Consider the following 24419-nt stretch of genomic DNA (forward strand, 5'->3'; position numbering starts at 1 on the left):
AAACTTGAATGACAGTTTGTGTGTTGCCATGACGACAAGACCTGTTGTTACTGACCTGCTACTGACTGATCAGTAGATGGCATTGACAGCACAGTGTTATAACTATGGTAGTTTTGCCATCTTTTCAGTGTGGTGTCATTTATTATTATTATTATTATTATTATTATTATTATTATTATTATTATTAATAATAATGATAATAATGCATTTTGTATCGATAGGGCTGTTAATATGAAGCATATACAGTAAGTCATTGAATAATGTAAATGAATCTCTGTTCTGACAATAAGTAAAAAACTGACTCAGTTCAACTCTACCATAATGCAGGGCTACATTATGTTTCCTACTATAATTATACTAATGCATTGTAGTTACCATGGCAGTTGCTTTTAAAGTCTTACATAATGGAACAATCTTTTAACTTGTATACACTAGTTTTTATGATATAATACAAGTCCTCAAACATGCTGTACTTGTTCATGGCCTGTGTCCTTTCTGGGCAGATGTAGAAGTAGATTTTGAGTTGAAGAGAAGAAAGTTCAAAAGTCAAGTTTCAGAGGGAAAAGAAGTGGAAGAATTGACATTTCATACAAATGATTTTCCAGATCTTTGTCATTTGTATGTTGTGTTGAATACTATGAGACGGCTCATTGTGATAATAACTTGAACTTGAACAAACCCATTGTGACAGGGGCTAGACGCTATAGTTTGGAGCCCTTAATTATTAGTGAGTCAGGATTATTTAAACTGTGAGGGTGGAAAATTACAGAGTGAAAAGGGTGTGACAAACACAAATGCGTGTCAGAGGAGATTGCACAAGAAAACTTCCTCACGCACAAGACTTTTTCTCACAGAATGAGGAAGCAGTTTGAGCATAAGACAACATTAGCAGTGAGGTATGTGCCCAGCATACCCACTACCATTCATGACCTATTCCCACAACCTGCCTTTGTATTATGTCATTGAATTAACACATTGTACTTTGGGTTTAGTTCTTTGTAAATTATAAATATGGTGTCATTGTTACAAAAGTAAAAAGTAGAAAAAGTTCAAAAGCACACACCCGCCCCTTGATATTTAACATAACTGACATGTTGGAGTTACAATATGTTGAAGGCAATCAATAATTTTTCCTTCAATACTTTACTTGCAGTAATTGTTTAAGGGATCACTTATTTTGAAATACAATTACTGTAATCCATCTAAATTTGACCCATTACTTCCTATGCCCCAGCCGAAGGTAAACCCCTGGGCAAAACCTGCCAATTGGGACAGTTGAGCCACAATATCGGTTGTCTTCAGTGGAAGACTACAAACACTACAAAAATCTAATTCGACACATGCACCAAAGCAAAGCTAGTTTAGTCTTAGACAGGTTCCCTTCTCTCCTGTCTAACTTTTCAACAGATTACAACTGCTGAAACAAAGTCTGGAGCTTGTCCTTTTGTTAAGAAGCTAGAAGTTCCTTGCCTTTGTTGGATTGAAATATCTTGTGTCTGAGATCTCAGTTGAAGCGTTTGCCAGACCAGTTCAGCCAGATAGAATAATTTCTGCGCTAGGATGGAGACACTGGGATTTACTCTCGAGATTGGGGGATTTAAACGAGTGAAAGGAGGTGAACAGACAAAAAGCCTTGCATTCACCACAGTCTGCTGGCCCATAGCGAGCAAAGCTGGGAGTGTCGGGAGCAACAAAACATGGAATTCTGGGAATCGAGCCAAAGACTAGTAAAAACTTCACCAGACCAGCAAGGACCTGTGGGGCGATTAAAAACAGTAGATTGTAAACGGTTGCTGTTTGAAAGTGCCACATATTTTTCAAAAGGAGGAAAACTGCTGCCAGATAAAAAACACTAGGCATTGTAAAAAAGTAAGGCACTTATATGTGTGACCAGAAAATGGTTATGTAGTATATCAAAGTGTAATGTTTAGAGGGTGAATGAGGATCTCAGGTCAAGTATTCCCTCTCACCTTTTACTTATAACTGCTTTCCCATCAACTGCAACATCACCTGCCGACCTGCTCCATCCCTACAGCTCAAGTAGGTCACTGCAGGTGCTCTGACTCACTGGTTGTCCCACATACCTGTTTAAAAACTAAAGGTGACTGTGGTTTTCAAGTTGTGGCCAAAACATTACAGCATACTCTTTTTATAGATTGAATTATGCTTAATCTGTTGCAGCAACTCAAAACCTATTTGTTCACACTGGCCTTTGTCTCCCCAAGTGCATTGTAGAGTTTATATTATAAACTTTATATAATAAACTTTATTTTTATTATATTAAGGAGACAAAGAGGAGGAATAAAAAATCCGGCATGTTTATGGGACTATAATATTTATGAATGTGTGCAATTTGGTGCAGCCTGTTTGATTTAAAGGGGACATGCGCCATTCTAGTTCTTCAAATTGTAACACAAACACACGAGACAAGAGGGAGGAGATACAATGTAGTGACTTCAAGAAAACAAACGTGTCGCTGAGAGGCTAAGGTCGGGCCTAATACTTTTAATGACGAGCTAATAAAAAAATCACTGAAATCCGTAAAAAATGCGTTTCAATTTTTATTAAAGAAAAAGATGATACATTTATAGGAACGTGCACAAACTCATAGATTAAAGTAATCACAATGATCCAACGGAAAATAGCGCAGCGGTAGACAAAACATGCAGCGCCCCCTCTCCCCCTCTCTCCCCCACCACAAAGGTGAACAGGTGCTGTTATAAACTATAACCCCGCCCATATCTTATGTGACCTACTTCCTGCCAAATTAATATGATCACAAATAAACAATAAATATCAAATAATACCCCCAACATACAAACCCATTACACCTTGTATCATAACCAAAATAATAATATAATATTCTTCTTTGACTCATTCATGGCTCCTACAGACAACAAATATTACCTTGGTAGATAAATGTTTGATAATAATAACAATAACAATAACAACTACGTAGAAGTTTTAAAAAAGTGTTGTTACAAAGCGCTGCACGAATCAAATTAAATAAAGCAAAAAGGGTCATTAAAATCTAAGACAAGAAATTATATAATACAAAATCAGAAATCAAAGACAGTAGATGAAATAATACAACATCATTTGTAACGTAATGGCAAAAGACAAGGATAAAACAACACGAGTAGCAGCAGCAAACAAGTAAAGGCCGTCCTGTAACATTTATATTCCGTGACTCTTTATCCGCCTCTGGGGGTTTTACAGGCCGATTCGCCGCACTACTTCCTGATCCAACGGCTAACGACCAATGAGATCACAGCACTCGCCTCAGCGTCCCGCCCTTACCTTTGCGAACCAGCCAATAGGCGCCGCCGCTGTGGCTCTCCTCGCGCAGGGGGCCGAGCCACACAGGTAACTGAGGGGAGGAAAAAGAGAAAAAAAAAACTCCGGGGCTTGTCATGGAGTTGGCGTGAAAGAAACACGGATTTCCTCCCTTCTTTACCAGTTAAACCAGTATCTCTGGATACTACACACTCAAGTACTGCGACAGGTACAGTCTCTGACCGCAAACTCCTCCGTGGCTCCTCTGGAAATTATCTCCCTTCTTTATTTCTCTCTCTCTCTGCGTGTACCTCAATTGAGTTTCCAGCCCTTTTGTTCGCTCCTCTTATCACTTGGAAAAAGGTGAACCCTCGTGTTATTTTTATTTGAATCTTTGCTCTAATTGTAGTTTTTACCCTTGTGGTCCCTGATGGCTTCGCACAGTGATACTCTGGTGGTGTTCTTTGGGGCAACAGCTGGTGCAAATGGGGGTAAACTGGGTTCGGATGAGAGGGAAATAATTCTCTTGGTGTGGCAAATTGTGGATCTACATGAGAAAAAGGTACGGACCTTTCTGACCCCGTTCTTTGTACGGTTCCTTGTGTAGTGTGTGTGTGTTGGCATTGTGTGTACTTGTAGCGTGTTTTGACATTTAAACCAACATGGTGTGCTCCCTGTAACGTCTGTAGCCGCCTCATGCTATAGCTAACACACGCGTCGTTAGCGCACCTCTCCACAGGTGTGCGACCAAAATCTGACGAGCAGACGAGTTGGGTGTCATTTCACCTCATGGAGAAAACACACCATCTTGGTTTGGCGTGTCAACGCTTTTATTGACAATTCATTGCTTTTAGCGGCTACATTGTCAATTGTTTGACTGTGTTTAAAAAATATATATATATAAAAAATAAAGTTTTCTGAATGTGGGGTCTATAGTGTTAAGGCTACATTTTGACACAAGTTAGCATGTTTGTGTTCACGCTGCATCCTGCGCCATGAAACGTTAAATCCCTCCACAGGTCGGGAAGCTTCACAGATGTTTTGTCAAGCCGGACACTTTGGAGCTGACAGACCAGTGTAAAGAGGAGACAGGACTGAGTCTGGACGATATCCACAAGGCTGAGCCCCTGGACAAAGCTCTGCAACAGGTGAGCCCTACTCCTAACTCTCCACAAAGATCTTCAAGTTTTATTTGTCATATGCAAGTTAACACAGGGTCAACAGTACAATGAAAGGTGTTGGACAAGATGAAACCGGTCCGCTCAGCAGTGCAATAGTTAAATTAAAATAAAAGCTAGGTAGAGGGAGCTTACTATAAAAAGGTCAAATACCATACAAAACTAAGACTATATACATTACTTTTCCATCAAAAGTAGCCCTTCAAAGACCGGCCGCTCAGCTTCATAAGAAACATCTCACAGATGTACTGAATTCACCACAGCAACAGCTCTCTCTCTCTCCTTAACTCTCCTTGCCGCTGGTCACATCAAGAAACTAATTAAACCAAGACAACTTTCTACTTGTTTTTGCCCAGAGCGAGATGTGACATGACAAGCCCAACTCACCCGATGACCTTTATAAAAAATGGTCTTCCACCTGGTAGAGATGTGTCATTGCTTTTGGCCCCTGACAGTTAAAACTCTGCTGACAGTTTGCAGAAGCTTAGCAGCCAGGACGGGCAGAGCCCGGGGCATGTAGAGATAAGGAGGAGTCGCAGGTCTAGTCTTGTCTTGGCCTGATGCGTGCTGCAGACATCTGGAAGGCGGAATGTTTACCTGGGACTGTGCCTTGCTCTAAGGCTGCAGGACGGGCAGGAGCAGAGACCTTTTCAGATCTTGCATGCTTAAAGGGATAGTTCACCCAAAAATGAAAATTCACTCATTTTCAACTCACCATTATGCTGATGGGGGGTGTGTGTGAAGTGTTTGAGTCCACAAAACACTTTGGGAGTTTCAGGGCTAAACAGAGTTGCAGCCAAATCCAATACAATTCACTTAACTGGGGATCACTTCTTCAAATGTAAAAAACAACAGAAAAACACACAACATGCCTCCATACTGCTCCTGTGTAATCATCCAAGTGTCCATAAGCCCCAGCATTCAAATTTGACTGGAAATGGCGTCATTTACACCATATTTTTAGTCTAAACGTCCACTGATATCCTCGGACACTTGGAGGACACCACAGGAGCAGTATGGAGGCAATTGTATTGGATTTGGCTGCAACACTGTTTACCCCTCAAACTCAAAGTGTCTTGTGGACTCAAACACTTCCACACCTCCATCGGCATAGTGCTGAGTAGATAAATGAGTGAATTTTCATTTTTCGGTGAACTATCCCTTTAATCCTCCGCAGCCAGTTATGCTACTTCTTTATGACCAATATTTGAATCTGCTCTCTGGTTCCTCCCCATCAGGAGATGTGTTATGACAAAAGTGCTTATGTTGCCAAACATGTTTTTCAACCACCCTTGCAAGAGTGTATGTTTGCACTGGGTGGACCTATCCCGCCCTTCCAGTATTCCATAGTGTAAAAACCTCTCACTGTCATGTTGGACCAGTGTCAGGGTTGGCTGTTAGTGTTTCTGTGGTTTGAATACCAAGCATGCACAAACAGGTTGGTTTGGTAATCAATGAAAAATGGTGTAAATTGTTTCTGAAGCTGTACACCATTGACACTACTCATGGTTTGATCTACATGCTCACACCATTTGTGCCTCATTTGTACAGGCCTGGTGAGACTCGAGCTCCACTGTAGGTTAGTTTGTGTGCTGAACCTTCAAATATTAACCCAAGCAATCAGCTCGCTCTATTCATACCTTTGTCCGGCTGGTTACTTTCTCTCGCTATTGGTCCCTCAAAGATTAGTTTTATCCTTGTTGATACAGGAAAGAAAAGAAAATGGTAGTTTGAAGTGCTTTACAGAACTTTACTTTAGAAGTATGTGGGTCAGTTTTTCTCTTCTCAGATGGGGGGTACGCATTGATAGAGGGGAAACAAGCAGCTGCCTCTTATTAGTTGGCATGTGACATTGACCTGTGGGGTTGAAGACCCAATGACATTTGTTACTTTGGTGAGATTAGCAGGGCTGTTTAACTCTTGCAGTTTGCCAGCTATCCTCCATATCACTGAATAAATGATATTGAAGTTCGTTAGTGTCTTTTACATATGCTCTGTACATGCTTTGCAATTTTATAGTACATGTTGGCGTAATCTGGAATCTCTTTACATGTTTCTGTCAAAATGCCTACATTGGACCTACAGTCTAGCAGTGTACAAAGTGTTTTCCCCTACACCTTCACTGATCGCACTGCATATTAATGAAATCTGTAAACAAGCCAATTTCAAGTTGTCAAGTTAGACATGAGCTTTTTATCAGTCCTATCCCACTTGTTTGTCCCAACCATGAGCAGCAGCTGACATTGAGAATTACGATATATACTGAGCTGTGATCAGAAACTCTAATACTTTAATGTCAATAGATAAACTTTAATTTATCTATTGATGCCACCAAGATTAATTTTGATTGCTATCGCTAACTCTAGTTCCAGCGCACGAGTCAGAACGTGACTGTCAACCAAAGACGGCACAGACAGTCCATTTTAAAGAGAAAACAGTGATTTGAGGACCTTATGTGGATACATCATTTTGGCATGGCTGTAGCTGTGACAGTTTAACCACATCATGTTGTGTACACTTCACACCTGCAGCTCTCTGTGGTTCCTGGGAGTGAGCTGATGGCTGTTTTACCTGTCGTGAAGCTGTTGCTAACTGACTGTACTGGTTTCGTTTGAGACTCTGACAGCATGCCACAGCCTGTAGGGAGATTCATGTGATGTGAGACCTCACACACCTTGCTGTTATTGTTGCTTAAATGAAACGGTGCATTCTCGTAAGCACTGTGTAATGATTTTTCCACTGTGAGGCCACTGGCCGAAATACTGATTGGTGTCTCTGACTCTGAGGTGAGTCAGTCATTTGGTTCTTGCTCACAGAAGCATGTTTGTCATTGTGAGATTGTTATCGTGATGAATCACATCCAAGAATGATTTGCACAACCTGGATTTTGAACACATTGTCAAAAGGCTGCAAAAAAGATGACTCTCGCAGATCACTGATTTGTATGAAGCCAAATGGATGATGATGATAATGACAGAAATGGGGTAATGATAACTGATCAGAGAATGTAATGGCATCCACTGCAATAACCTGATAATTTTATTTGAACAGGGATTTAAGTTTTTAACATTGTTAACCAAAAATTGGGGTTGTGAGTGATCATGCTCTGCAGTGGGAAAACAATTTTCTTAGCTGTGCGTGTTTATGTTTGTTGCACACAATCATGACCTACTGTTTGCACTGGAAACTATTGATTTGTCAATTCCTTCACTGCAAAAGAAACGCGTGATTAAGAAACTGGGTTACTGCAGAAAACCATCAATAGTTGCCACTAATTATTCTAACATAAATATTTACATATTTTAAGATGGCACTTGAAGTCATTGATTATGTTTTTGACCCAGTCATATGTTCCCATCCTCATTGTAAGCAATCGTACAACACTTGCGTCACAAAATGCATTGTGATGAAGGTGTGGCTTCAGGTGACTTGAACAGGTTACCAAAGGGAATGCCCTGTCACCACTCCCTGTTGCTCTTATCAGTTTGTTTCAGCCGCCACCACCCCCAACCTCAACTCTGCATACAAACAGTCCAATTCCACTGAGGAGCAAACCCTGATAGGACCACGTTCAAAGGCCACTTCCTCCCCCTCATCCCTCTCCAAGGGTAGAGTTAGACGGAACATTTTTTTCCCTGCAATAATTTTGGGAGAAACAGTTGTTGATTTTGAATTAATCTAAAATTAATTAATTTTCGCTCAGATAATAAGGTGGCATTATCATTCAGGACCTTTGAAATGGGTTATGACATCATTACTGGTAGAGAGTTGACAGCAGAGCCAAGTGTGCCAAGGTATGATGATGATTGTTGTATAACTTAATAATTCACAGTCCTGTTGTGTTTTTTACAGAAAACTTCATATAAAAGGGGAGCATGAATGGTTTATATTGATTGTTAATTTATGATATAAGCACTTTTTTTGTCTTTTCATGAGTTTGGTTCAGTGGTCTGTTGCTTCTACTCATCTGTTGCCTGCGTGAGATTTGTCTTCCTGTTCAGCTTGTTTGCTCAATTTAAGCGGTGGTTTTAAGCTCGAAGTTGAAAAGGATAGGTGTGTCAGCGCCTCGTCTATAGCATTTGCTTTTCTCTCGGTAATCCGGCTTCGATAGTTGGCCAAGGTGGAGCTTCAGGCTCAACTATGAGCAAACACTGGTCCTGTTATCACTGTAAACATAACATTGTGCACCATGTCTTTGCCTAAGTGTTCTGCAAAATTAATCTACAGAACTTTGGAGAATCATAGTTTTGGATTCATGTGTTTACCAGTAGAACAATGAAAGCTTCAAGTATTTAGGTGGGTTAGATAAGATACCCGATTCGTTAGGTAGTTGTGTGAGCTTTAAGATACATGCAGCTTTCAGAGGAAAACAAAACCCAGCAAAGGCTGCACAAGTGACGACCTGTTCAGAATATTAGCAGTCAATGTTCTTGGTTTTATTTTATCTATTTAATTAGGTTGAATAAGAAAATTCAAATTCAGGGGTATAATTTTAAAGACTTTTATACATGTGCTATCCGGGTGATTCATGAACAGTGAGGTCAGGACACTGTTGAAACAGACTAGTTGAACTGAACCTTGATCAACATTGATGCTGCAGATAAAGTTGACGTTGCCAAGATGTCTTAAGAGTTAAGTATATTTTTAATTTATGATGATTAATATTTCGACCAGAGATAGTTTTCTTATTCATCAAATGCAAAGCTCTCACAAAATGAATCTGGCAAATGGGTGCATTGTTTCACAGCTTTTGTCCTGGGCTCCACCTTTGTAGTTAAGAATGATATTGCGGTTTCATACCCAGTTGAGCATGTGAGTTAGCAAAATGTACCTGTTGACCCATTGTTCTCACGCCTGTAATCTAAAAATTATTCAGCTTTCCTAAGTGGTGCTGTTTGGTCACCTGTTCATGAGTGAACAACTCTAGATCTGTATTTACATGTGCAAGTGGAGGATTCGGCACCTCAGTGCCTCATTAACATCCAAATAACTCCAAAGTGGTGAATCACTGTTTGGAAAGTAGTCAAGTGCAGGTTTGTGCAGGCAAAACAAAAATGTTTAATTAATTGATTCTCAAATTATGAGGATTACACATGAGATACATAAACGATAAGTTAGAAGAGGGCTGAGGCTTATGAAAAAATTCATTAATATAATAAATCGCTAATTCATGAAAACATTTTACCCAACATATTTGCATTGGAATGACTCTCTCCAAAACTTGTTGACCTATATGAATGGTTGATCACTTTAGCCATGATCACCACAAATAGTTTCCACCTAATTAAAGTCCAATGTTTGCCCAAGTTTTAGGGTTTTGGTATTCTCCATAGACATAATTCAGCATGCCAGTGTACTGTCTGTTTTGATTAGACGGCCAACTTGATTAAGTGATTTGAAATTGGCAGCTATTTGTTTGTCTGGTTCCTTTTTTCCTCACCAGAGCCATGGAACATTTTTGGAATTTGCACAGGCCCTTGAACTTTACAAATATTGAAGTGTACACTACCTTGATTTGGACAATTGCAGTTTAAGCCATGGCCATCAATCTGTTTATTCAATCTGTTTGTTCTTTCTTTAACACAATAACAAAGCGCTACACTGACTCAAAATTTTACAGTTGTCACATTCATAGTTTTGAAAAGAAAATATCATGTTAAACACAAACCTCAGTGACCAGGGATCCTTTTGTTGGACTGTTGGTGTTCATGGACCCACAGTAAATACCCAAGCCTTTTTTTTTTTTTCAGATCAATTACTCTTGCGTGTATTCGTCCAGACACACCAAAAATCCTTTAATCTAACTCTGAAGCATTTGTTCCCTTGTCAGCAGCTGGCTGCTGTTGCCAAATAGCCCTATATTTCTCTCTGAGTGTTAAGGAGCATGCCTCGACATGCACCTCTAATACTCCCCCAGTGTCTGAAGATCTGTCATATACAGCCAGTGGCCATGCGAAAAACCAGTCACTGAGTTGAAGTTGTTCTCCTTTATAGACTGGTTTTGCTCTCACAGGGGCTACTTTCAGGGTTCAGGAAAGATGAAGGAAGAATCTAATATTTCAACTTTCTGACGTCGCCAATGGCATAAGTAAAAGGTTATCTCTATCTTACATTGTGAGCAGCAAGGGAATACACACATCATTCAAGTCAGCATGACTTCAGAAAGGATTCAAGATGTCAGTATTATGCAAATTAACAGATGCAGAGATACCACAGACCCCCCCCTCTTGAATTCAGAAAATAAACTTAAAATGTGAACACAAATTCTCATCTTCATCTCTTCTGGATTTTATTCTGTAAAATAAAAGTTTATATCTGCAAACCTAAATGCCCATACCAAAATGTCTGTGAAAGTCTCATATCGTCCAATTTTTATTGACCAACTGATAAATAAGTCAACGCTATTAAAAACGCTGCATAACTAGCCATTTGGATTGAGATGCCAAAACAGTGGGTTATTGTGGTTGTTGGATCTTGGTCAATGTGAAGTAAGAGACAAATTTTGTGTAAAAAGTATAATTAGCTAATGAGTAATCCGTAAAGTAAACCCAAATCCATACAATTTCAGATTGTCTAAATCTGACCTGGTTCTTTATTATAAAACTAGAAACAACAAACTCACATTTGTATATTAAAAGTGTTACTGGTTCTACAGTTCCTAATGAGAATCAACACCTTTGCTTTGCCAGTCTACCTGGTTGACTCACATGGTTCTCAAACAAACCATAGCACTCCCATACCCTGACGGAAATATGTAAGTTCCGGCACAAGATTTAACAGTATGCCTTCATTCCAAAAAGTCTAAGAAAACAAGGAGCTAGTGAAACTTTTTGCAGCTTAAATTTTTATTTTTCTGATTTGGTGTTTCATACTGGTGTGAAAAGATTTCAGTAACCCTGAACACAGTGCAAGTGATGGCCTCTATTGACAGTTGAACACTGCCAACAGGTTGTCACAACACAAGGAATGGGGCTCATTGAGTGTGGTAGTTAAAAATAAACATGTGCCTATGAGGGAGGTGCTGGTATTTAGGGTCTAGGGTTGGGTGAGGTAGCCTTCATTTTACATAAAGTGGAGACGGACAGGTTGGACTCGTATGGGTTGTTTTTCCTTTTGCCTGCATGTGACTGTAGGTCATGCTCAGCTAGAACTGTGATCCTGGTGATTAGCGTTGTTGATCATTCCTCTCCTTTGTCTGCTCGCTTTCTCACAAGGCAAACACTAAAACTTGTTCGACGAGCCTCATTCCTAATGACACCCAAACACGCAGTCAAATGTCAAACAACACTGTCTTCACGTGTTTGCCCTTAGACTGAAGTCTTATCTGTGAGTCTCACTTTCATAGTGTAGTTCCTCTTTGGACAACTAATATTAAACTATTTCACCTGCGTATTATTAAGCCACAAGGTGTATGCAAAGTAATCCAAATGAAATAATCTCGTCTTTTCCTCTGTAAAAATACTTTTAGCTGTGGTATGTTCAGGTTTGACACAGAGTCCCACTTTGAATGTGAAATACATATCACTTGTAATGAAATCCATGTTTAATTTCCCTTTTCTTTCTCCTCTCTTTCATTATGCAGTTCCAGCAGTTAGTGTCATCAGAAATAAAGTGTCTCGGCAGAAGCTCTTGCACACTTTGTGTCAACAGTCCCCTTATCATCCGACAGGCCCTTCACCCCGAAGCCTCCAAAAAGGTAATTGTTTTCAATGTTGTTTCACCACACTGCAGACACATGCCACAACTATTTTAGATTAATTTTAAATCTAAAATAAAAATATGCATCAGATTTTATGCAAAACAATTTGAACTTCTGGTATAGTCATGTATAATTCATTCATTTCTAGAGATCTACTGAAGTTAAAAGCCATAAGCTTCATACATATGTTTATCCCCTCATTGATAGATATTACTAATGACGTGTTTTGTTTTAATTTGTCCTTTATGCTGCTTTTAATACTGACTAATACTGATGGCAGCAGATGCATACCTTGGTCTACTAAATTTCTCCTTTCTTTGTCTGTTAGCTTCCTGATACAGTATATCCAGAATACCATACCAGAGTTCAATGCTGTCTCACTGCCACACTGACTCATTTCCTTTTTCTTTTTTTCTTTTCAGAATCTAGTCCTTCCTGAATGTTTCTTTTCATTTGTGGATGTGAAAAACGAGTTTCACAAATGCTGCCCCAACGCTGGCCCTGTGGAGAAGCTAACGCTTCCCTCCATGTTGGAACGTATCATTTTCTAGCCTGTGCGCTGAAAACAGTATTTGTAGTTGCATCTTACGTATATTCTGTGTTATAAATGTTTCTTTTAACTATGGTAAGACACAAGTAAAATTGTTCATGCACCCATTTTGATAAGTTGAACTGTATTTTGTAGCCTTTGCCATTTCAGTCTAAAATTGTTGACATAAAAGATTTAAGTGAAAAGCATCAACGCATTGTAAGACGTCAAAATGGCAGCTGCAGCTGAAGCTGGGAAACATCCTTAACTCTCCATGCAGATGTTGGTCTTCCTGCTGTCTCAGAGGAACTGATGGGTGTGAGGGAGGTGGGGAGCATGGTGCAGCTGATGCTCTGCATCCTGGCTGAACCCCACAGTAAGTAACTTTCAGTTTCAACCTAAAATGATCTGAAATTGACCCAGAGACTGAATACCTACAATCTCCCCCGGCACTGTTCGTGTTTGAAATCTCACCAATGGCCTTCCTGTGGAGAGGAAGCAGAAAAATACCTGGCCCATAAAAATAAAAAAAACAATCTGATGATATGAACTGTCATTACGCACTTTGACCTGCCTGGTTGTTTGAGTTTATACAAACATCACTGAGGCCAAAGCCCAAATATATACAGACACTACTTTTAACTAGGAGGTGTCATAGTTGTTTACAAGCCAGACAACATTTTACTTGATACTTCTTATAGTTTTATTTTTGCAACCAGGTGTTAAAGGAGACCTATTACTATATCAAATAGTGAAGTAAAAGTAATCTCTGTGAGACAAAGTTCAGAGGTCAGACTGCTCTCTGAACTGCTCATCCTACTTCCTCGATGATGTCATCTTGTCACTGATTTCTTTATTTTTAAGTAAGATTCCTGAGCTGATTTTCCCTGTTTTAGTCAGACGCTCAACAGAGAGTTTGAGTAAAAAAAAAAAAGGTGTCCTTTTAAATCTCATGTTAAAAACAGTGAATGATGGATGTAAGACTCCTGATATGTAACAGTGCAAATAAATCAAGCGTGAATCAGTCCCTTCGGGCTTAACCCCCTTAATAACAGCAAAGTATGGCTTTGGGTGTGATAACGCAACAGGAATGCACAGTGCTCAAAACTCCTGTCTGTGAATTAACCTTTTCACCAACATGAAGGAAAACATTGTTTTCAATTTCCCTTTCCTTCATTCTTTTAGATCACAAATTCTCCTGTGGTGAAACTGTGAAGTACAAGTTTGATTCTGGCACATGGTATGTATGAAAGTTTGTTTTTGTCTCACTCTGTCTCTCTTTGTGTGTTTCTGCCCCACCTGTTTGCCTGCAGTGCCGTTTGCAGACTGAAACCCCCTCGAGCCATGTTCAGACTTCAGACCTGAGCACAGCTAAAGGGCTCTGAACAGTGATTACAGCAACAGGGAAACAATAAGTGTGTCACTAAAGCTGTCCAACTTTGCCATCAAATGCTTACCTGGCTATCCAGTAGCAGAGCACCAAATCCTGCTGTTCTTAGACAGCCAAAAGCCTATTACCCTGACAACCCCCTGACATTTAATCATGGGAGCATGTTACTGTGTAGCACTTACCGAGAGTGGCCTCTTCAGAGTGTCTACAGTCCTAACCCCAAGTTTAACGAGTGACATGAAGTGTTTCTCTCTTAAAAAAAAAAAAAAAAACTTGAATAATTTCTCATTATCATTCCTTTGCTCATTACTGTCAGATAGTCATTCGTGTTTTGTTTCTCTCTCTCCTTCCTTCCTTCCTTCCTTCCTTCCTTCCTTCCTTATGGTGTGTTGTGCAGCAGTAAGACAGAGCCGGTGGACAGTGAGACGGTAATCAGAGCGCGGGGGCTCCCGTGGCAGTCATCAGACCAAGACATTGCACGCTTTTTTAAAGGCCTCAATATTGCCAAGTATGTTGGACTCGCTTGCAACAAAATAAGCCTTAAATGTAAATGTAATGCGTTTTTGGCACCAAGCAATTTGGTGTTTGTCTGATTGTTCTGATGATAATAACCATAACATCCTGTTGCTGAAACTTTTGTTCTTGTGTTTAGGGGTGGTGTGGCCCTTTGTCTGAATGCTCAGGGCCGGAGGAACGGCGAGGCCTTGGTTCGTTTCATCAACTCAGAACACAGGGACCTAGCCCTGGAGCGACACAAGCACCACATGGGTAGCCGCTACATTGAGGTCAGGTTCAGCATTTACCTCTTGTCCACTCTTCTATGTCCTTAGACAGACGGTGTGAGTCTTCAGTCAAATTTAAAGCCACGTCTCTTTGTTTCAGATCATATGTTACATGTCTTTAAGTTAAAATCTTCTTTATGGTTTTCTTCTTCTTGTCTTCTCAGGTCTACAAAGCCACAGGAGAGGAATTCCTAAAGATCGCTGGAGGTCAGATTTCAGATTATTTTCCTCTCTTCTCACCATGTTTGTATGAAGGCTTGTGATGAAAGGCTTACTGTTGGCTTGTGGTAGCCTTCTGTTTCATGGCTTTCCCGCATCTTTGAGGAAAAACAAGACCCCTCCACATCTGTAAAAGAGCAGCCCTTTTAGTGACTGTAAAAGAGTGGCTCTAGCTCTCTCTCCTATTACCCGTGTCTTTGCCTCATCCCAGTGACTCTCCAGCAGCTTATCTGGGACTAATGAAAGACGCTTTGTGAGGAGCTACCCAACCCCTCAGAGACCAGTTGGAGAGAAATTTCACTCCTGGCTAACAGCAGCTCACCTGTTCCGCTCGGCCTCAAGCTCCTCTCCCCTGAGGGAGAGAGGGCCGATGGCCGGTAAAAGGCCCGACTCAGGGTCAACACAAAGATGGTGTGAAGAGACAAAGGCTTAGCCTGGGGCCTCGGGACCATAGAGCAGCAGCCAGTTACACAAAGCAGAGATAGTGGACAAAGAAACAGTGACTCGGAGCAGATAACTTACAGTGACTGCCAGTTTTACTGTGGACTTTACCCAGATGAGTTAAGATCAATAGAGATTGACAGCACTTTGGACTTTATGCAAATAGTTGCAGCAGACGAGACACGGCTGCTTTTATCAATTGAAAAGAAAACATTGAACATGTAAATAAAAGTGTAATAAAAAGTCTTTACTATATAAGGTAGCGACATCACTGTTTTGGTTGTTACTTCTTCTGCTTAGTTCTATAATGAACAGTGACAATTTAATGTTAAATTTTCTTTACAAAAGGTATATATCTTATTGGCAAAGACCCTGACCCTGTTTTTGTGATCCTTAAATTATTGTCTGAGTCACTGAGACTTATATTCAGTGTTTTTACCTCAATCACTAGTCAGTCATATCTAGTGAGTTCATTAAAACACTGTTCTTTATTTGGCTGTTCATATATTTTTTGTTTAATTCTACAGTAATGATAATAACGAACTATATCAGTATACAGTGATCAAAAGAATACAGCTCAAACAAGACTTCCCTGAACATGTGAGCCAAATATACGCATGTCCACCAGCTGACACTGGGCAAGATAAAAATTTAGCTTATTATAAAAATGTATTGTATCAATATTGCAGTTTATAAAACCTGATTAATCTTGATCTCCATGTAACCTGCTACAACTGGGTGGGGTGTGTTCACTTAGCAGAGCTGACAGCAGGTTAGTCAATAACAGGGTTAGGGGTTAACAAACCTTGCTTTCTAACAAAGTGACACTGCGATGTTCATATTTTTCCAACAAGCTGAAGCCGGGTGATTAATCACAGACAGTCTTCTGTCTGTAGGTACATCTAACGAGGTGGCCCAGTTCCTGTCCAAGGAGAACCAAGTGATTATACGCATGCGGGGGTTGCCGTTCACCGCCACTCCCCAAGAAGTGCTGTCCTTCCTTGGCTCTGAGAGCCCAGTTACAGATGCTGCAGAGGGTCTACTCTTCGTCAAGTACCCTGACGGACGGCCCACTGGCGATGCCTTTGTGCTCTTCTCCTGTGAAGAATATGCCCAAAACACCCTGAAGAAGCACAAGCAGATCCTGGGGAAGCGTTATATTGAGCTGTTCCGGAGTACAGCAGCAGAGGTGCAACAGGTACATTGTTTTATTACTTCTGCTAAGGGCGTTATGTTTTCATCTGTGTTTGGTAGTTAGAGGATTACAAAAATACTACTGGAGGAATTACAACAAAACTTGTTGGAAGCATGTGCTATAGGTCAGAGAAGAACCCAGAAGAAATTTGGTGCTGATCCAGGGAATTATTGTTCACTTTCTTTAACATTGATGAAATTGTCTATTGGCCTATTTCACAATTTCCCTGGGAATAATTCATGGATCTTGAAAAAAAATGTTTAGGCAAGTGATATTTATGAGTTTGTCCAATGTGGTGAGGCTTGATTGAATTCAGGGGGACTTGGCCGAGGTATTGGGTCTTACGGTTTATATTTAAGTTTCATTGTGACATGAAAAATGCATGTACCAGAGTTTTAAAAGTACATGTGTCCTGAATCAAAGATTTAAAAACAGATGTAATGTGACATAAAGAGGCCATTTCGGTTGTAATGGAACAGAAATTTACCCTTTTTACATGAAGTGATTGATTTTAGTTCATTTGTGCAAGATGTTTAATATAATTGTTTGTATTTGTAGTTGAATAATTCCAGAAATTTCTCAGGACTATCAGTTTCATTTGTGAATAATCAAAGGCGTACTTCCTGTGTGATTTTTATTGACACTAGCTGAGCTCCATTTAGGCTTTGTTTTCTGTCTGAAAAGTTGGTATTGAAGTATGTGATGAAACGTTCAACACAGTTAATAAATAAGTTGATTGTGGAGTTAGTCCAAAGGAAAATGACGTCTCTTTTATTGCTCAATGTGTAATGTTTTGAGTCATCAAGAGAAATCGCTGGAAACTTTGTCCCTCAGCTTGTTCCTGTTGGCTGTGAAATATTTATAACAAGTGGACCATACTCGACATGTTCATTCAAAAGTTTTTCTGCATAAAATTTTGTACTGTCATTTGCACATGCACATAATCTCAATAACTGTTGTCAAGCAGTGTGTTGTCACTGCCAGGGACCCCCTCTGAAATTAACTTTTTTGAAATTGATAAAATGATGTTTTGTTTTTTGGTGGAGAGACACTAACTTGTTTTGATCAGTCATTGTCCTTCCTCTTTCGCATTCCCCAGGTCCTGAACCGATATATGTCCACACCTCTAATCTCCACACTGCCTCCGTCTCCCATCATGCCCGTTCCGGTCCTCGCCACTCCTTCCTTCCTTCCACCGGCCAGCTGCACACGTGACTGTATTCGCCTGCGTGGTCTGCCCTACACTGCCGGGATCGAAGACATCCTGGAGTTCATGGGAGAGCACACTGTGGACATCAAACCCCACGGAGTCCACATGGTCCTCAACCAACAGGTCAGACTGGTGGGGAGTTGTGGGCTCGGGCACATTTCTCACTGTAAAGCCCCATGTCTCGTAACTTACAACCATTTAGCTGCAGTCAGATATCACTGTTGTAGAGGGAATGATTAAAAAACAAAATAAGTCTGAACAAATTCTGAAAGTATTTAAGATAAAGCTACATAATTATCAGAGTGCAGCAAAAAGTTAAGAAAAAAAACTGAAAAACGACTTGATTTATATATATTTTCAAAAATATAATTTTTCCCAAAGTTTTGCTTATCCCCTTTTTTTTCTTCCAGACCAACTCATGTATGAATGTGATGCTATTCTGAATCTCAAACAACCACATGAATGGAGCATTATAATTATAACATTTTGATTTGTCATATGTATTTTAATGTGCATTTGAACATGCATGTTTGCATGTGACAAATACCAGTAAAATTTAACTTCATTACTCAGCCCTATACATCAAATTTTACTTTTGCTTTAAAAATGCTGCCTCCTATTGAATTTCGTTGGTGGATTTGTGCTGTATTCTCATGCACACTGTTTTCTTCCTCTCCGTTCCAGGGTCGGCCCTCTGGTGACGCCTTCATCCAGATGAGGTCAGCCGACAAAGCGTTCATGGTGGCCCAGAAGTGCCATAAAAAGACGATGAAGGACCGGTACGTCGAAGTGTTCCAGTGCTCCACAGAGGAGATGAGCATCGTGCTGATGGGAGGAACCCTGAACCGCAGCGGCCTTTCCCCTCCGCCCTGCAAACTTCCCTGTGAGTAAATCTAACCACGAGATTCATCAAGGCGGAAACAGCCTCCGCAAGGTCAGCAGTGTTGTGTCACTATGTTCTCCTGTTGGCACTGATGGTTTCCACCACTGCCATCAGCTTCACACTGGCACTGGCTTGTTTGTAGCTAAACAAATCCACAGTCACTAGTGTGTGTTCACCTTGTTAATGTGACAACCTAAATGTCGCGTTAAGCTTTGTAAATAAATACCTGGCACTCAGAAGGTGGTTTTCTTGTCTAACTTGTTGCTTAAAGGTTTTTTTAAACCTGGAAAACTATGAAGAGACACAGGTCGCAACTAATAATTTGTTTTCTTTAAAACGTAATCTGTTCATTATTTTCTCCAACTAACAGCCTTAAAACAAAAGATGTTCAGTTTCAGTTAAAATTTTCTGTTGGTCACCCAATGGATGAATAGAATTGTTTATTCTAACCACTGTTATTGGTAACCATAATTTTAGTGGGTCAGTGGGTTTTATGTTTGTCATATAAAACCTCCTTTTTTCTTACTGAGGACTTGTTTATAGCTTTAAGTTTTGTATTTGTCTGTTTTTTAAACTCAATACATTAAGTCTGAAATTGAATATGTGCAAGACTCATCATGGTGTTGTCAATTTTGGGGAATATATTGTAACACGAGGCACATGTTGAAATTCCCTGTGCAGCATGTTGAAACTGTTTGTATACTTAACACTGTCTCACTGCTGGCAGGACTGAGCATGAGTCCAACACGCATGTAAATGATCCGATGTATCTCTGTCTCCCTGCAGGTCTGTCTCCCCCCACAGCCTATGCTGCATTCCCCACCCCGCCATCCATTCTGTCTGAGGCTTCCCTCTACCAGCCCCCCCTGCTGGCTGCTCCGAGGCCTCCTCAGAACACTGCACATGGCCCTGCTCACGCTTTGGCCTACTACCCCCCTCATCCGCACCTGTACATGAACATGAACATGAACTACACAGCTTACTACCCCAGGTGAGTGAAGCATCAGCTCCCTCTCCCTCCTTCCCATCACCAGTTACTCTTTATCTATCCTCTTCTTTCAACTAAGTTTAATTTTTTATGCCGTGATCTCTCTCTCTGTCTCCAGTCCCCCAGTTTCTCCCTCCACAGTAAGCTACTTTGCAGCGCCACCAGGAGCAGTAGCAGCAGCAGTCGCAGCCCAGTCCCACTCTGCTGCAGCCGCCGCCACTCCTGGGCTGCCCCAGCCTGGTGCCCTGGTCAGGATGCAGGGTCTGCCCTACAACACCGGAGTCAAGGACATCCTCAGCTTCTTCCAAGGATACCAGGTCAGTACATATAGAAGTAAACTAATGCCATAGATTAACTAAAGCATTAACCTCCACCAAGGCCGAATAATCCTACGCATGATGTCTAGATCTTATGACATCATATATATATATATATATATATAGATCATATAATCTTATGACAAAACCTATGAAAGAGAAAATCTACGCCTTAATCAGAATCCACAACAAAATTAATTAATATTCCCAGGCCCAGACCCCATTCCTAAATTTGGTGGAAAATGGTTTTGTAGTTTGTGTAATCCTGCTAACAATAAACCAACAAAAAGAACCAGGTGAAAACGACCTCCTCTGCAGAGGTAACAGAGAAATGTAATGTATGAAAGTAAAATGTCAGAAGAATACCTTGTTACAGAAAGTTGTGCCGAACGTTCGTAGCAGCCTCTTGACAATGACGCAGAATTTAAATGCTGGCTAGTTTAATAATGTACAATGTGTGTTGCTCTATTTTTCCCACAGTCTGCAACCACACGAAATAAAATCTGAGGCTGTTGGGCCAGTGAGCCAATTTCCATTAGTGGTTTTTGTAACAGAATCCCTCCACAGTGTTTATTCATTTAAGGGACATGTGTACACTTGTGCTCCTCGTCCCACCCCTCTCTTTGCTTCCCTTTTTTTTTTTTTCACTGCCAGCCCAAATTAGGTGGAGCCCTCTGAAGCAGGTATGAACCCTGACAAGTGTGGTGTCAGATGTTTGAGTGGTTGGGAGGTAGAGGGGTGGGGTTTGAGGTGGAGGGGTTGTTGTTGTTGCACAGATCTGGAGTCTGCCTCATGACAGTAAGAAGTTGTGTGGTTTGTGTGTGAGAGAGATTAAAGCTGACTCAAGTGTTGACTGTTGTCTGAAACACAGTAATTGTATCCTGAATGGAGTGAATGTGTTTTCCCACCTGCAGTTGTGTTTCGCACTGGTCGTGGGTGAGAAAACAGTTCTTACACCAGCGCCTGGTGTCTTTTACCCACAATCCCCCACACCAAATGCACCTGAAGCCTGCAGCCAGTATTTTTTTGTTGTCTTCCCCCCTAAAACCTGGAGTATTTTGACAGTGTATACTTGTGTGTCTGCGTGCTGTGATGTGTGAAACCATGTGGCAGCCTTCCCACCCTGACTGTGCGTTCATTATTGTGCTATCTGTAGTACGCCCCTGAGGAGTACAGCAGCGTGGTTCAAATGAGCGAACAGGCCAGGAGTCTGATTCAGCCCAAAGAATGGCTCTGTCTTTAGGGACTCACCCCAAGGTAAGAAGAGCCTCCAGGCCAGAGAACCAGAGTGGACAGAGAGGGCATTTCCTACACGCTTAGATTCAGACACAACTCGCACTAATGCTCCCAACTCCCGGAGCTGCTGATCAAAACACGCAGGTAGTAAACCCACTGAGTTCAGTCCTTCAAGCACAAAGAAAGTTTTCTAAATAATTATTTGTGCGACTGAAATTTCTGCTCAAACATAATGGCCACAGCCATGGAAAAATTAAAGCACAACAACATAACACATCATACACATATCAGCTGAAGTCCAGTTTGACTGCATTAGTCTTTGTAGGAATGCCCAATCTAGCCATCAAGGTTCTGAGCTGCTGAGCCGGCATGTCCGTCTGCTGCCTCCAAAACTGAACTGCTTCATAACTCAATCTTTCCTGAAGAGGAGTGCTGAGTCTGGATCCCTGACAGACGCCTCATTATAATCCAGTATGTTTGTATATAAGGACGCTTAATGTACTTTACATTACATTACTATATAGATAGACAGATAGATAGATAGATAGATAGATAGATTAGTGTCTCTAGGCCCAAACCACTTTCTGTCTCACAATCATGCTTCTTACTTCTGATAAGGCTGTGGTGTCAGACTGAGGTTTTTCTATTTATAAAAGTACATTATCATTCTTTTTTTTTTAACCTATAACTTGAGTGGCACCACAGCCTCCTGCAGTGTAGCATGTTGTGACACCCACTCCAGCAGGAGGTTTGGTGTTAGCACCGTTAGTTTCTGGTGAGAAATAATATGAAGATGTAAAAACCAATGATCAAATAACCAGAGTGAGCATCAGTTCTCTTTTCAAGACATTTGTGAAAGAATATATATGAACATCACTTCTCTCTGACCGTCTCCTCTCATGTGATTCTCCAACATGAAGACTTTATGGGTTTTACTGGGATCAGTGCGTTCTTTCAAATCTGCATGTCTTAAGGAAACAGATTTTTTTGCATTAAACCTTTGATGCAAAACATGGATGCATGCAAACTAACGGATGATGATTGACATGTGGGTTTCAGGTCCTCTGTGGGAACAGCATGTAGTCTACTTTTACTCTCTAAGCTCTGCCCATTCTTCTCTTCTCTAACTGGACCAGTTTGATGAGCTGAACTTTCTCCCAGCATTGTTCCTATCCAGCTTTGTGGGCTCCCCCTGGTGGTTTCATGTTGCTGCTCTGTTTTTTTTCTCCCCCTCTCTCTCTATCTGCAGCTCCAGCCAGACGCCATCCTCATCTTGTACAATTTCAGCGGCCAGTGCAGCGGCGAGGCCTTGATCACCTTCCCCAGCGAGGAGTCCGCCAGGCGGGCTGTAGCTGAGCGCTCCAACCACCCCTTCTACGGTCAGCAGGTCCACCTGCTCTTTTGCAACTGACGCCGCCCCCTTCCCTCAGTCTGTCGTCCCGTCAAAGAGCACTCACCTCCCGCCTTCCCCAAGGAACTGAACAAACTCCAGTTGATATCAGTGCGCCACGAAGCAGCTACTGAACCTTTACCCCCCCCTATGATCTGACTTGTATTACTACACACTACGACGCTGCTGGCCCCGACACTCCTGAAGCCACTGGGGGAGTTTGAACATCCTCGGGGTGAAGCGGCTGAAGTCATTAAGCCTTGCATTGTGGTCATGTCTCTGTGGATGTCACTGTGTATTAGCACCTACTGTAATATCTGGTTGTGGAGAGGAGATGTTGTGGAGCCTGGACACGTGTGGCTCAGTGTATTTAAAGGCTCAGCTGTATATCCTGTGTTTCTCATCGAGCTGTAGTTTCATCCTGAAAAGCTTGAGGCTGCACAGACGTCTGCTATTCATCTTTTCTGTATGTTTCTGAATTTTCACTCACGACCACTAGATTTTTGTTTCATAGTTTATGGTCCTTTGTGTTAGATGAATGCAAACACGCATGTATGTGCGTGCACAATGTTTATTCATTTAATGGTCTCCAGTGGTGCCATTGGGAAGTGAGAAAAAAAAGCCATAAAGACTTGACTTAGACTACTGAAACAAAGACAACTGTGTTCTTTAACTGTCATGAATGAATTTGAACTTTGAGCTGCAGGGACTTTCGTTAAAAGCACAGTAACATCCCAGATGTGCCAGTGAATCGATGAATGTGTAACATGTTGTTTTTTTCTCTATAAAGCATTTATGTATATGACGTGTGTCATCATCCCATTTAGACCTTTTTGTCCAAGCACTACAGATTTGCTTTTGTGCCGATCAGAGTTAAAGAACTGTTCATCTGAGTAGCATCGCAGATTAATACTATTTTTATTAATCCCATTTCTTTTGTTATTAAATCTAAATTGACAGACGTATCCTGAGGCCTTTTCGAATGATCAACCTCAGCTACTGTACATTCTCGCTTGTTAATTTGTTGTTTCCAGACTATACCTCAGTCTGTAACGTCTTTAATTCCTGCTGCTAACAGCTAGCTTTATTTTTCTACAGTCTTTACTTTGCCTACATTACCCAGAGTGCAGTACTGGTCCACATGGGGCAAGGTCGACCTCTGGTGGCAGAGGAGATGTTTCTTTTTTTGCGAGTTTGAGACTTGCATGAATTTAGCTCGATGTAAATTAGACTGTAAACGATAAAAATGTTGACAAATGATCTGTGTTTTGTTTTATTCTCATTTAAAGAGATGAGTTCATCAAACATCAATAATAAAAGTGTGTATTTACTTTCCACAAGGGGAAGAAATGCACCTTTTGAAAACCGCCTGGACACGTTTCAGATCAACATATCGTTTAGTTATGAATTAGATTAAGAAATATAACCACAAGGTGCTTTATTCTGTTTAGAGGTGACTTGGGGTTAAACCTCCACTGCTGGTACAGTGAGTGGCACCTCACAGCCAAACCTTTGCCTCCTGTGATTAACTGTCCTGTTAAAGGTTCTCGCTGACCAGTGAAAAGCAGCAGCTTGTGATGTTTAACGTCATTGTCAAAGAACTGTTCTGGAACTCACAGAAATCAGAGTGCAGGGAAAACATTTGCAAAAAAGAAGCTGAAAATGTAGAGAAGGATCCTCTGTCTG

The 24419-nt window shown here is 40.9% G+C and overlaps 1 protein-coding gene across 3 annotated transcripts; it reads left to right on the top strand.

Annotated features, from left to right (window-relative positions):
• Positions 1-3386: 3386 nt before the first annotated feature.
• On the top strand, positions 3387-23991 carry esrp2 (epithelial splicing regulatory protein 2). Of its 3 annotated transcripts, none has more exons than XM_035160122.2 (16): positions 3387-3505; positions 3686-3838; positions 4296-4424; positions 12037-12150; positions 12576-12690; positions 12963-13058; positions 13868-13922; positions 14470-14580; positions 14725-14857; positions 15019-15061; positions 16411-16712; positions 17809-18042; positions 18604-18802; positions 19589-19793; positions 19909-20107; positions 22593-23991. In XM_035160122.2, exons 2-16 carry the CDS (start codon positions 3707-3709, stop codon positions 22752-22754), a joined length of 2229 nt encoding a protein of 742 aa, XP_035016013.2. In that variant the 5' UTR covers positions 3387-3505; positions 3686-3706; the 3' UTR covers positions 22755-23991. The 3 variants fall into 3 exon arrangements, with proteins under 3 accessions (XP_035016013.2, XP_035016023.2, XP_035016007.2); XM_035160132.2 differs by adding an exon at positions 21264-21364 and having other exon boundaries at positions 3503-3838; positions 22593-22730; XM_035160116.2 differs by having other exon boundaries at positions 3503-3838.
• The last annotated feature ends 428 nt before the right edge of the window (positions 23992-24419 follow it).

This window comes from Hippoglossus stenolepis, chromosome 1, assembly GCF_022539355.2.
Source record: "Hippoglossus stenolepis isolate QCI-W04-F060 chromosome 1, HSTE1.2, whole genome shotgun sequence".
Classification (NCBI taxonomy): Eukaryota; Metazoa; Chordata; class Actinopteri; order Pleuronectiformes; family Pleuronectidae; genus Hippoglossus; species Hippoglossus stenolepis.